Here is a 13,840-nt window from a genome sequence, read left to right as displayed (position 1 = left end):
TGTGGTGGTGTGTGCACCTGTAGTCCCAGCTATTCAGGAGGCTGAGGCGAGAGGATCACTTGAGCCTGGAAGGTTGAGGCTGCAGTGAAGTGTGATGGGGCCACTGCACTCCAGCCTCAGTGACAGAGCGAGACCCTGTCTCAAAAAATAATAATCGTCCAGGCGTGGTGGCTCACGCCTGTAATCCCAGCACTTTGGGAGGCCGAGGCAGGCAGATTACCAGAGGTCAGGAGTTCAAGACCATCCTGGCCAACATACTGAAACCCCGTCTCTACAAAAATTCAAAAAATTAGCTGGGTGTGGTGGCATGCACCTGTAATCCCAGCTACTTGGGAGGCTGAGGCAGGAGAATTGCTTGAACTCGGAAGGTGGAGGTTGCAGTGAGCCAAGATCACATCATTGCCCTCCAGCCTGGGCAACAAGAGTGAGATGCCATCTCAAAAAAAAAAAAAAATCATCATCATCATCATCATCATCATCATCATCATCATGTTTTAGACCAAAAACAATTTTATGAAAAGCAGATCTTTTCAAGAAGATATTTTTGTATTTATAATTACCCTTGTTGTGATGTTTGATTTTTATTCTTCCAGTTTTTTTTTTGTTTTTTTTTTTTTGAGTCAGGGTCTCGCTTCGTCACCCAGGCTGGAGTGCAGTGGCTGGATCATGGCTTGCTGCAGCCATAAAATCCTGGGTTGAAGCTACTTTCCTGCCTCGACTTCCCCAGTAGCTGAGACTACAGGTGCATACCACGATACTCAGCTAATTTTTCAGACTTTACTAGAGACAGGGATTCACCCTGTTGCCTAGGCTGGTCTCTAACTCCTGGGTTCAAGCGATCTTCCCGTCTTGGCCTCCCAAAGTGCTTGGATTACAGGTGTGAGCCACCATGCTTGGCCTGTTCTTTCCATTTTTAAGATAAGTTTCATCCCACTTTCACCGAAAGACTTACTGATTTGGAAGGGATCCAATTTCTCAACTGCCTGTCAAATACTAAATAAAAGAAAGACACATAGAGAGAAGACAAAGGGAAGGAGAAAATAAAATGGTACAAGTGGCTTTTGTTTAAACTCACATTAACGGGGATGAGTGATTTAGCCAAACTTCAAACAAAACATATATCACAAATGTCTTTTTTTTTTTTTAACGTTTAAGATAAAATTTATAAAGTCCCTGTAAAAAAACTTGAAATATAAGACCTACTCTGGGTTCCAATGGCAGTGGAAAGCGTTCATGCATGGGAAACAGGGCTTAGGACACACACCGCCAATACTGTTAGGGCAGCTTCATTTGCACTTTCTTGGGACAATGAGATGATACATGAGAATGTGATCTGTAAACTGCAGAGCATAATCCTCATGCATGGGAGGGTCAAGTTGCTGGGCACAATGACGATGACTCAGCAGTGGGCATGATCACTGTCATCACAAGTCTCACAGAGGAAGCAGGTAGTATCTGATCTAAGAAGGTATTTCATTTGAAACATATGCACTAATAGGCTTGTGTACCACTTGGAGCCTCTGTCTCTTTAGCAAAAAAGTGAAAAACACGCAAACACATTTTAAGAAGCCAGTAAATAACCCAGGACCTACCTTGCCCAGTTTGTGCCTCAGGCACCCGTTCCCGAATGACTCGACACGCATCGTACACAGCTGTAGATGGTTCAAACTGCATGGTCTTCACCACGTTGCAGTGGCGCACACAAATCTTTAAGGACAGGGCCACCATTTTCCTAGATGATGTGGACAGTCTCACTCAGAATGTCTGGAAAACACAAAGAGACAAACCCTGATGTTCACGATCATAATTTGTCTTGGGGAAAAAAACAAAAAAAGTGCTGGACTTTAAAATCAACTTTAAACATGGAAAGAAAATAAAACAGCAAATAAAGAGAACACTTTAGGTACAAAACAAATTTTAAAAATCAATTTTGAAAAATTTAAAGGAGGACAACAACAGCATATTGGCTAAGAGTTATTACTACAGGGTGACAAGTAGAACCCCTTAGGAGGAGGGAGCTGCAGTTGTTCACCACACCTCCCTCTGAGTAGTCCCCCTCCTTGGGGTTTCCGAGAGAAGGTCCTAGGAGTGGAATTTCCGGGGTTAATGTCCTCAAGGCAAGAGGCAGAGAGCCTTGGGCACCTACGACTGGGTCCTAAAGACAGCCTCAGTTCCCTGGGTCCTCTCAGCATCTGGGGACAGAGAAGAATCAGGGAAGCCCTCTCAGGTGCTCCTCTTGGCACAACAGCTCCACCACCCACCTACCAGAAGACTTGGATTCTGGGCCCAGCTCCATCACTAAGAGCTTGTGTCAATCTGAGAAAGTCACTTTGGCCACTCTGCCTCAATTTCTTCACAAATAAAGTGGCTATAATGATATCGGCCCTGCACAGTGCATAAAATAGAATCCCAAGAAAAGATCAACATGAGGCCAGAGAGGCCAATCTTAAACCCAAAGGGTACCAAGAAGCTTCACGTGATTGGGGTCTCAAAGGGAATAAAATGCAACTCAATTCTGATTTTGTTTAGACAAACTATGGAGATATTTTGTTTCTTGTCCATTTCAATCGTTTTAGAAAATATACAGGTGGCTGGATGCAGTGGCTCATGCCTGTAATCCCAGCATTTTGGGAGGCTGAGGGGGCGGATCACTTGAACTCAGGAGTTCGAGACAGCCTGTCCAACATGGTGAAACGCTGTCTCTATTAAAAATATAAAAATTAGCCTAGCATGCTGGCATACACCTGTAATCCCAGCTACTCGGGAGGCTGAGACAGGAGAATCGCTTGAACCCGGGAGACAGAGGTTGCAGTGAGCCGAGATCATGCCACTGCACTCCAGCCTGGGCGACAGAGCAAGACTCTGTCTCAAAAAAAAAAAAAAAAAAAAGAAAGAAAGAAAGAAAAGAAAAGAGACGAGATGAGACGAGACGAGACGAGACGAGACACAGGTTTAGGCTAAGTTTGAATTCATTCATAAATGCTTTCTTTTAAAAATGTAAGTTCAACAACTCAGTGCTTTTCCTTTGAGTTGGTGGCTGGCTCATGGTGTATTTTCAGTGCCTGCTCTATTTCATGGCCAGAAACTTACCTGTCCCCTACTCACTTAACCCAAGCCAGTCTCTATCAAATATACTCCTTGGGCACAGGACAGACAGAAATAAACCTATATCACAAACACTTTTTTCTTTGTGCCTGAAGAACCAGCTGACTGTCATCCTAGCAAGCAAAACAAGGCCCTTTATAGTTAGTAGCTAATAGAATCTTAGAGCAGCCCGGCTAACATCAATCCACAGGTATTTCAAGCTCACTCTCTTTCTTGTGTTTTATTAGAGAACCTGCAGGTAGTAAACCTGGACTCCAGCTTCTTCCCACGGAAGAAGGGAGGGGCTAGGAGGCAATGAGATGGCCACAAGGTAGAGGGGACAACAGGCTGCCTAGGCCCAGGCAGTGCAGCGGGTGCCTCTAGGGTCTCAGCTTCTCAGCATGCTTGATTGCTGGCGTCCTAACAACAGGTGGCTGGGTCACATGGATACAGGAGATGTTTTTCAACAGATGCTTTGGTGAATGCGGGCATGGTTTACACAGTCTCACAAAGCAACCTTTCAGGCCGTCCGACTGCAATGTCATTCTGACCCCTGCTTGCATTCCGAATGAATTTTGCCGTGAAGATTATGAAAATATTCCTTAGTCGAGAAATGCCAGGATACACTTCTCAATAAACAACAGCAGTGTTCACTGGGAATCTGCCTGAAACTGAATTAACTAACTAAGGCCTAGGCAGTGGCTGGATTGCTGACACAGCAGAGGGGTTCAAAATACCTGGCAATTCCCACCTGCAATACTAAGGACTTTTAAAGCCATATGTAAAAGCTTCCTCCACCCCTCTCTTTAGAGGCCTAGTTAACCCAGCAACTCCCCGATTGGGGGAAATAAAATTTAAACTCTAGAGATAAATGGACTAATTTGCTGTGATGCAGATCATTCCATGGGCTAGTCTGTCTCCCGGGGCTGGTGACAATTGCTAAAATCCATAAGCATGACTGGTGGTAAGAGTCAGTGAGGAAAGCCACAAAGCTCCATGGTGTCATGGATGCTGTTTATGGGATGCAACAGAGAGGATGGGATGGTTAATATCGTCTGTTCCCTCGGAAAACGAAGTGTTGTAAGTGTTGCTGCGTGAAGTCTGCCCTTCTCAGGCTAAAAACTGAGCTTTCTGAAAGGCAAATGAATGGTCCCCCTAACCATGCAGAGAGAGATTCCACTGAAGCCAAGAGAGAGCCATGACATGGACCCGAGAGCCAAATGTAACAGCAGGACTTAACACTGGAGTTCAGAAGGAAGCAGAAGACACACAGAGGAGCAAGGAGAAAGCACCAAAAGGGGCAGCAGAATCAAAGGAGGGAGCCCTGCAGGGCACAGCAAGGCACCTGGGGCTGCGGAGTCCGCAAGGTGCACAGGAGAGAGGCTCAGAGAGCTGGGAAGCAGACAGGAAGGAGAGAAGCAGGAACAGGAGGACATGAAGGAAAACTCTGTCCAAAACAACTGGAAAACGAAAGGCTGCTGGGGACAAAGATTTGGAGGTGAGTTTCTTTGAGGGGTATTCAGTGGAGAGGTGGAATATAGAATTGAACGCAAAGATGGGGCGAGAACTGGGTGGGAGGGGCTAGAAAGACCACCTAGGGTGCTGAGGGAGAGCACTAATGACTCAGCCCTGGGAACAACATTCTGAATTGGCAGACGAGAAGAAACTGGCAAAGGAGGCACAGGGGTAGGTGAGGGAAGAGAACAGATAGAGGGTAGAACCCAGGAGAAAGCACATCAAACAGAAGGGAGAGAGCGCATGTACCCATTGCTGGTCACAGGTCAGGTAAGATGCAACTGAGACATTGCAACTGAATCTGGCAAATCAGAGGGCTTTAGTGGGATGGGGGCGGGGCGGGGGATGGCGCGGAGGAGAGCCTGGAGTAGCAGGTTCAGGAGAGAGATGGAAGAGAGGGGTGGCCCAGCAGGTATGGGACTTGTCTCCTGAGCAGGTATGCTAGGAGGGGGTAGAGGAACAGGCAGTAGCTCAGACTTACGCTTTTAAGACTTTGTAATCCAAAAGTGCACATCACATGGTTGCTGTAAACTCCATAGGGAAATTATCTACATAGACAAGGTTTCCACCTTATTATAGTCCTAGAGACAGTCTCAGGACAGCTAAGTGCCCTTCCTCACCATACATAATCTCTATTCTGCACCAGGTGCACATGGCTGCCCCGGGTCTATTGCGGAGAAGGTGAATGGCTAAGTCTGGGTTCACAGAAAGGACCCCGGGTGCGGAGTCTGAGGTGCAGGCTCAATTCCAGGCCTCCTGGTGCCTTTGACCTTTGGACATGTCACTTGCCCTCTACTGCCTTCAGAGAGCAGGAGGGAACCTGCTCCCACAGAAGGAGCTTCCTGATAGATACTCAATGCTTGGCCAACTATAACCCTTGGATCCTCAGTCTCCTCATCCTTACATCTCAAGAGGGGGCAGGGCATGGAATGGATGGTAGTTCAGGGTAGGTGTTCAATAGACAAGAAATACTACATTCACTATGAGATTTGTGGCCTCAACTTTTTTTTTTTTTATCACCCAGAAACAACTATTGCAAAAAAGCATCATAGGAACACAATATACCAAAAAAAAAAAAAAAAAAAAAAAATCCTGGAAACCAAACTAGTCATTCTTACAGAGCACTGCACACGAATATAAGACTAAGAGGCCCCAGCGTTGCCTTCTCACTTCTGGCTCCCCGTTTTGTTAAGATTTAGTTTTTCCAAGCTTGAGATAAGGCCAACAACTGACTTCCCACGAATGTCTCTAAAAGGCCAATATTTTGTAATCTACAACATTATATTTAAAGACAAGGTATTTTAATTATTATCATGCATCCCTATATTATGACATAGGGAAACCTAGTCATATGGGATTTATTCACCATCCCACAAGAACCACAGCAATGAGCTGTTTCTAGCACCACTCACAACAAAATGAGACACTGGCAAAACGGACACTTGTTGGAATCAAGTACCATGACTTACCCTATAGCAAAAAGAAAGTAGGATTAAGGCCAGGTGCAGTGACTCACGCCTGTAATCCCAGCACTCTGAGAGGCTGAGTCAGACAGATCACCTGAGGTCAGGAGTTCAAGACCAGCCTGGCCAACATGGCGAAACCCTGTCTCTACTAAAAATATAAAAATTAGCTGGGCGTGGTGGTGGGCACCTGTAATCCTAGCTACTCGGAAGGCTGAGGCAGGAGAATCACTTGAACCCGGGAGGCGAAGGCTGCAATGAGCAGAGATCGCGCCACTGCACCCCAGCCTGCGTGACTCTGTCTCAAAAACAAACAAACAAACAAACAAAAACGACAACAAAAAGAAAGTAGGATTAGAACATATAGCAACCTAGAAATGTAGACTAAAGATGAGTGTGTATTTTCCACACTTGTGAGAAATTTAACTGTACATCCACTGAAGCCCTGTGAAAATGAGGCAGCTCAGACAACACACCTCGATAAAGATTTATGCTCCTTGTCCACTGTTATGTTTTCAGGGCAGCACAGCCTGCAGCTGGTCCTGGCCTCTACTCTTCTGCACCCGAACCCCTCTCCGGGCTTTTTATGGTGCAGACTCTGAGGCTAGGATTGCTGATCAGGTTTCCTTTTCTAGTTTGCTGCGTGAAAGTCCACAGCCAAATCTGTGTACAATTTCTTGTGGTGTTGTTATAGTCTAATCCCTTTTTCTATTTTATCTTACTGTTCATTTTTCATTTACCCCAATTTGAATAACTACTATCTTATTGGATCTTAACGTTGTTTTTGTTTTTTCTTTATTCAAAGACTGGGTATAAATTCATAAAACCTGCATTGTGTTTGTTTTCATAATCTTGTCTCACTCTTACCATTTCTGCCCTCATTGTATGTGTGAAGGTTGCTTGATCCAACACAAAACCCTTCTGTGGTTTCCTTTGTGGAAGAGGAGCTGATGAAACCAGCGGTGAAACCCAGACATTGTCCTTTTAAAATATACTTTTCAGTCCCAGGGAGCTGTAAAGAGCCCAGGATGATGGCTGCAGTGCAGGCTGCTCAGGATCACCCTGGTTCACCCAGGGACAAACAAGTTCAGCTCCAGCAGAAGCCTCCTTCTCTTCAAAATAAATGCCTGTCATTGGTCAAGATGAGCAGCCTCCCCTTGAATCTCTGCCTATAAGGGAGGACCACGAGGTGCCCTGGCCCCACCTGCCTTACCAGCTGCGTGACCTGAGCTGGTCACTTCTCTGCCATCTGCCTCAGTCTCCTCCTCTACAAAATGGGAGATAATAACAGATCTACCTATAAGACTGCTAGAGAATTAAATGAGTCAAAGGCACAGAGAAAAGGCTAGGTACGGGCTTGTTGTTATTATTATTATTATTAATTTTTTTTTTTTTTTAGATGGAGTTTCGCTCGTAACCCAGGCCAGAATGCAGTGGCGCAATCTCGGGTCACTGCAACCTCTGCCTCCCGAGTAGCCAGTTCAAGCGATTCTCCTGCCTCAGCCTCCCGAGTAGCTGGGATTACAGGCATGTGCCACCATGCCTGGCTAACTTTGTATTTTTAGTAGAGACGGGGTTTCTCCATGTTGGCCAGGCTGGTCTCAAACTCCTAACCTCAGGTGATCCACCTGCCTTGGCCTCCCAAAGTGCTGGGATTACAGGTGTGAGCCACCGCGCCTGGCCTGGGCTTGCTATTATTATTAATAACATTAGTCATGGGAGTTGCAAAAACAATGGAAGCAGCATACTTGAGTCGGCCACTATCTGAGCTACAAATATGTTATTGTTTATTTTGTATCTATTATGTACTAGATAACCTAACAGGCATTAGGGGGCAAAGACAGGTACAACTCCTGTCTACATGGAGCTCACCTTCTAGTTAGCCCTTTATTCACTTAAATATAGTTCCTGTGGGCTGGGTGTAGTGGCTTATGCCTGTAATCCTAGTACTTTGGGAGGCTGAGGTGGGTAGATTACCTGAGGTCAGGAGTTTGAGACCAGCCTGGCCAACATGGTGAAATCCCATCTCTACTAAAAATACAAAAATTAGCCGAGCATGGTGGCGGGTGCCTGTAATCCCAGCTACCCAGGAAGCTGAGGCAGGAGAATTGCTGGAACCCGGGAGGCGGAGGCTACAGTGAGACAAGATCGTGCCACTGCACTCCAGCCTGGGTGAGAGAGTGAGACTGTCTCAAAAAAATAAATAAATAAAAATTAAAAATAAATAAATATAGTTCCTGTGTTTATTCTTATCGCAGTCATACAACATACTTTTCCTAGACACAGAACGTTCTGAGGATGAGCTGTGAGGCTGAGTGTGTGTGTGAAGCAGCTAACTCCTATAGCACCTAGGTTGTTTCTCTTAGAGGTCACTTAGGTTCCCCCAACCCAAGAATTCAAGAGGGAAAAAGCCCTCACCCTGTGGGGCAAGGCTGGCATTACTATCAGCTTCCACCCTGGGGCTTGTTCATGAGCTCTGCCTAGGGGCAACTTATGGGAGGCACAATGGGTGCTCTGCACACTCCTATGTAAAGCAGGGGTTTCTGCCCACCTGCCAAGACCAGAGGGCCAGGCCACCATACCTCAATGGGGCCGTGGAGGTCTACAAGAGTAAGAGCTGGCCACTATCCCCCTCTTCTCTCTGCCTCTAGCCACTGACTCTTGGGACCTCACGTGACCTCTTGGGAAGGCCTCTGTGCTCAATTTTGGATGGCTGTACTTGCTATCATTCATCTGTGTCTACATCTCAATCTCCCGAGAATGATTCAGCTCTCTCAAAGAAACACCAAAGAAAGAGCTTCCCGTTCTCCACTCCCTACCTCTCTTCTACAAGAGAGGAAGGGAAGTAGCTCCTATGCAGGTAAGAACCCACCGTGCACTGGGTCACAGCCACCCAGAAGTGCTGCAAATGCCAAAGCCAGGGTCTCGCCCTCCATCTCGCTCTGCAGGACAGTCTGGGCTCAGGTACCCCGGAGCTTGCCTTGAACATTCAGACTCCAGGCACTGAGCAGGTCAGGCATAGACAGGTGCCTATCTGTCCCCATCTGGGAAGGTAAGTCAAGTCATGCCTCCACTGGGAGCCAGCTATCTTTAATTTAAGGAGGGACCAGGAGGGAAGGAAGCAGGGTATCCCATTGGATCTCATCGTCAGTCCAGCTTTACCAAGGAGCCACAATTCCTGCAAGTTACCAAGGCCCTCTCTAATAATTTTGTCAACCCACTGGGACCTGGATATCTCTTCCCAACTGGTGGGAACCCAGAGTGCAGGGTCTGAGTGGAGAGGCTCCATGAGATACACTTGAGAGAGCTCCATGTGATACTAACCTCAGGGAAAGCAGCAATGAACACAGCTCATGTGACTTTTCCATGTAGCTAACAGCCACTTAGAATAGGATCAGGACAGCTAAGCTCCTGTCTGCAGCCAGAGTGGGGAGACCAGAAAACTAGAGAGAACATTTATGTAAGAATCCCTGAGTTCTCCCTTATGGAGGCAAGAGATGCCAGGACTACTGTTTGAACACTTCAACTAGAAATGACCATCGTTAAAAGTCAAGTGGTAAATGAACAAAGGAGAAATAATTAACCACCCCCACAAGTGTGAACTTAGCAGTAGCCCATGCAGGTCAGTAAAAATTCCAGCCAAGTTGTTGGCTCCCAGGGCTGCTTTGCAAACCCCATATATACCTAAGTAAACTGCAGGGCCACCACAGTCCCCAATATAGCAGCAATAAGATAGATATAGATATAGATATAGATATAGATATAGATATAGATATAGATATAGACATATAGATCTATAACCTAGTGTCAGGCATACATTTGCCATTAGAAGTCCATCTCCCCTGCTGGCCTCAGAGAGCAGTAACTGCATCAATGGAGTCATCTTTGTATTTCAAGGCTTAGCACAGTGCCTACCATACAGTAGGTGCTCAATAAATATCTGTGGACTTCATACATACTCCATGGGAAGATTTAACCAGATTTTCCCCTAAATTAGTCATGAGGAATTATGCACAGTAATATCACAACTAAAGGATGAACAGAGGGCCAACATCCAGCAGGACCAAGCTATGTCTACTCAACAACAGCCCACTCCAGGAACCACAGATGCTGAACTTCATGGCTAACAAGATGAAGTTCTCCATCTGGGCAAATACACAACTCAAAAAAAGAACCAATGCCACATCAGTCAGAAATAACTAGAAGCTCCCCAAGGGCAAGGACCACGTGTATTGCTCACAATAAAATACCTGACACAGAGAAGGGTTCAATACATATTTATTTAATGCATGAATGGGGTGGGGAGAAGTCAGCATTTCTACCCTCCACTAAGAACCAAAGAGAGTGACCACAACATGGAATACAAGAATGATGAGAAAAGACCTTTGATACTGTTTTCCATTTTCAGGTGAAGAAACTAAAACCTTGAAGTCAAGAGACCTTCCCAAAGTTCACAGTGCTAGAAAAGCACAACCAGACCTTCTCACACTGCCACAGTGAACAGAGAGGGTATGCACACGGTTCATTAGAGCCCTCCCAGGATCCCTCCAACCTACCCTCCCATTGCCAGGCAGTTCTTGGCACTGGCACCTGGAATTCCATCATTAAGTATATTGTTGGTCATAAAGATTTGTCCTCAGTCAAACTTTGCTATAAAAATGGTTATGTGCATTTGCTGCCTATCACTGTCATAGAAATGGTAAGTTTCAGAACCCTCCGGGCAACTTAGCTGAGTGCTGCCCTTTATTAAAGATGATGCCTAATTAAGAGGAAATTCTGCTGAGGAAGGGGTAGTGCGCTACAGAACACACTAGAACTCCGGCACAGTGGAGAAGGGGCAGTGAGCAGGAGAGTAAGAAAAAAGGACCGGCTGAAAGAGAGGGGAGCCGACGCCTATGTTCTCACAGCTTTATGATTTTGCCTAGAGCTGATCTTTAATGCACACATAGCATTTTGAAATGTATGGAAAATCAGGTTCAAGCTGCTTAGCCCAAAGATTAAGGCCCCCACCCACCGCCTGGCCTCATCTACCCCGCTTCCTATCTCCTAGGCACATCATAAGAATCCTCTATACTAATGAAATGGATGATTTTTCAATCCCTGCAAAACTGCTTCAATTATTTCAGTCTGTGTGTCTGAAATGTTACCACCCTCCGCTCCAGGTCCTCTGTTACTCGTCAGCCCAGCATCCAGCTTTGCTTCCATAAACTAGTCTTTAAATCCTGCCCCAACAAGCAAGGATCCATCTGCTCCCCTCAACTCTCAGAGCACTCAGCTGTGACCCTGCTCCAACACCAGCCTGCCTGGCCTGAGTCACGAGTGAAACAAACAGGAGATGCTATCACCTGATGACCACTCAGCAATGAAGTGCTCCAGGGCACTTCCATGTATGTCTTGTCCCTGGATATGATCAATAGGCTAGAAAGCTAAAAAGATTTTGAATTTTTTTGCACCTCCCTTCCATAGATAAAAACAGAGGTTCTGGGAAGATATGTGAATTCCTGGTCTGTATGTGGAAGATACTGTCGTTTTTTGTCGAACCGTAAGAAGGCTGTGTCAGCTCTCCAGCAATCTCACTATTCCCCTGTGGTTGCCAAGACAGCTGAATAAATCATCCATACATTTCAGTCCTCTTGGAGTCTACCTTTCAGTCCTGCTATTTTCCTCCTCTTGTTACAAGCTTCAGAAAGAAGGTGGCTCTAAACTGAACTCTGACTTTGAATTCTTTTATACATTAACTTACTCAAATGATTGAAAGTAGATTGTTTACAAAAATGGATACAACAGAAATGTAAAAGGTCAGGTCCAAGAAAAAAACAGAAGAAAAATAAAAGTGAAGGTCAAGACCAGGTGAACTATGAATTATTTACCATTCGTCTAGATATCAGGGAATAACTCATCCCATTACTTGTTTTTGTTGACCCTTGGTGGCCAGCCTATACAATCTCAGGAAGGCATATTCTGCAGGCTCCTGCTGAGGCTGAGCAACACAAACTTTGTCATTAAGGCACACACCACTGTGATGGATACAGATATACTTGGCTTTTACTTGGGGTTGGGGGGGAAGCTTTGTTCTACAGTGATCGGGGAGGGCATTCAGTGTTTTCTTCCAGACTGAACCTGGAAGAATGAGTGAGAAGAACTGTACGCAAGTTCCTTCTCAAGTGACTCTCTTCATGCTGCGCTTAATTTGATTGTGAGATAGTGTGGCCCCCACTGAAGAACATCTGCTAAAAGCAGCATGGATTTGGGTTGCTGAGTGACCATGCAAACCTATATTATCATGTTTGCTTTCACCTAAAAAATGGAAGAATCTTGCACTTTCTAGCTCCACTTCCTTCCCCTGCAAGGACCAGAGAAGAAAAGGCTGAGACCCCACACCACACATCACTCAAAAAGGCAACAGCACATTTTTTGACTTGGGCAAAATTTTCTTCAATTTTGAAGAAAAAAAGGAAAGAAATTAAAAACCTATTCTTGCCACTTATCTATGTTAACCTATTAACTATAAATCAGAAGGACCTAAAAATCTGGCATATATTTGGAGAACTGAAACAAACCAAGACACCTGACTAAACTTTCCATTTATGTAGACTCAAAGTCCATCCGCATATCATCACATTACCAACCCAGCAGTCACAGACCAAACTAGATTTTCCAAAGGCTCCTCATTTTCTACCACCACTCATTCCAAGGTCACCCCCATTTTATACCTAAAACTTGCAGTGTTTTAGTTAAACTATACACACACACACACACACACACACATATATATGTATATATTACAGTATCCCTGACATTAGACTTAGAAGTCATTAAGTCTAGTTCTCTACAGGTTATGTAAATCCGTGCTGTAATTTTCCCATCCTTCTGAATGTAAGAATTAAAACTAATACATACATATATTTTTAAAAATTTTAAGTACATAATAGCAGCTAACACATGTAAGTGATTATGTGCCTGGCACTGATGCTAAGCCCTTTTTATGTTAAGGCACTGAATCCTCAACATAACCCCATGCTAAGAGGTTTAGACTTCGCCCAAGCTGGACAACCAAAACAGAGTAGTTATGTGAACCTGACCAAGGCCACGGATCTGGGGGTTCTGCCTCCTAATGTGTGCCGTTTAAAACAGAAGGGAACATGGAGAAATCGATATAGTGCTTGTGTCAGGAATGCAGTAAAATGGGAAAAATGGTTTTTTATTGATAATGTGGTTTTTATTAATAATTGAACTTTTACTTATTGCATTATTATATGTCATACACTGAACTAAGGACTTTACCTAATGATTCCGGAAAATCATTAGGTGAGGGAGATCCTATTTACCCTAGATAAATTAGGCTTACTAGAGATTATGTCTTGTAAGTAACAGGCAAACACAAGAGGAAAGGAGGGTTTAACCCAGGTCTGTCTGAATCTAGACTTCCATGTCTGGTCCCACCCCACTCAAAGATAAATACCACTAACATTTGGACACATTTCCTTCCAATATATATGCATATTTTATGTAGTTGAGATGATACGCTCCATATAATTCCATATCCTAAGTTTTCCCCATTCTAATTACATGATATTCCCCCACAGTATTGTAAACTCTTTACATTGTTTTTAATAAATACATAATATTGTAAATAAGGCCCCATAATTTAATAGCTGTATCTTTTTGTGTATATCAGCTATTTACAAGTTTTCCCTATCATAAATAAGGATGCAACAAGGATTTTTTTGTTTGAAACCTCTTCTGTTTTTTATTTCAGATAATTTTCTTAAGCTAAA

At 44.6% G+C, this 13,840-nt stretch overlaps 1 protein-coding gene and 1 long non-coding RNA gene across 8 annotated transcripts in view; one reads left to right on the top strand and one right to left on the bottom strand.

Moving 5' to 3' along the window:
- The window catches only part of TLN2 (talin 2), a 449,658-nt gene that overhangs the window by 191,773 nt on the left and 244,045 nt on the right, over positions 1-13,840 (bottom strand). For all 7 annotated transcript variants that reach the window (XM_054451016.2, XM_054451019.2, XM_063652682.1 and 4 more), the window contains one exon: positions 1,593-1,764. In XM_054451016.2, the coding sequence (XP_054306991.1) occupies positions 1,593-1,728 (136 nt within the window). In that variant the 5' untranslated portion in view covers positions 1,729-1,764. The remainder of the gene's footprint in view (positions 1-1,592; positions 1,765-13,840) is intronic.
- On the top strand, positions 3,904-11,917 carry LOC129014052 (uncharacterized). Its single transcript, XR_008494109.1, has 3 exons — positions 3,904-4,582; positions 8,714-8,922; positions 10,471-11,917. It is a non-coding gene; the product is annotated as an uncharacterized LOC129014052 (long non-coding RNA).

This window comes from Pongo pygmaeus, chromosome 16, assembly GCF_028885625.2.
Source record: "Pongo pygmaeus isolate AG05252 chromosome 16, NHGRI_mPonPyg2-v2.0_pri, whole genome shotgun sequence".
NCBI lineage: Eukaryota > Metazoa > Chordata > Mammalia > Primates > Hominidae > Pongo > Pongo pygmaeus.
The sequence above is the reverse complement of the archived record's forward strand: the minus strand, read 5'-3'. Positions and strand labels throughout refer to the sequence as shown.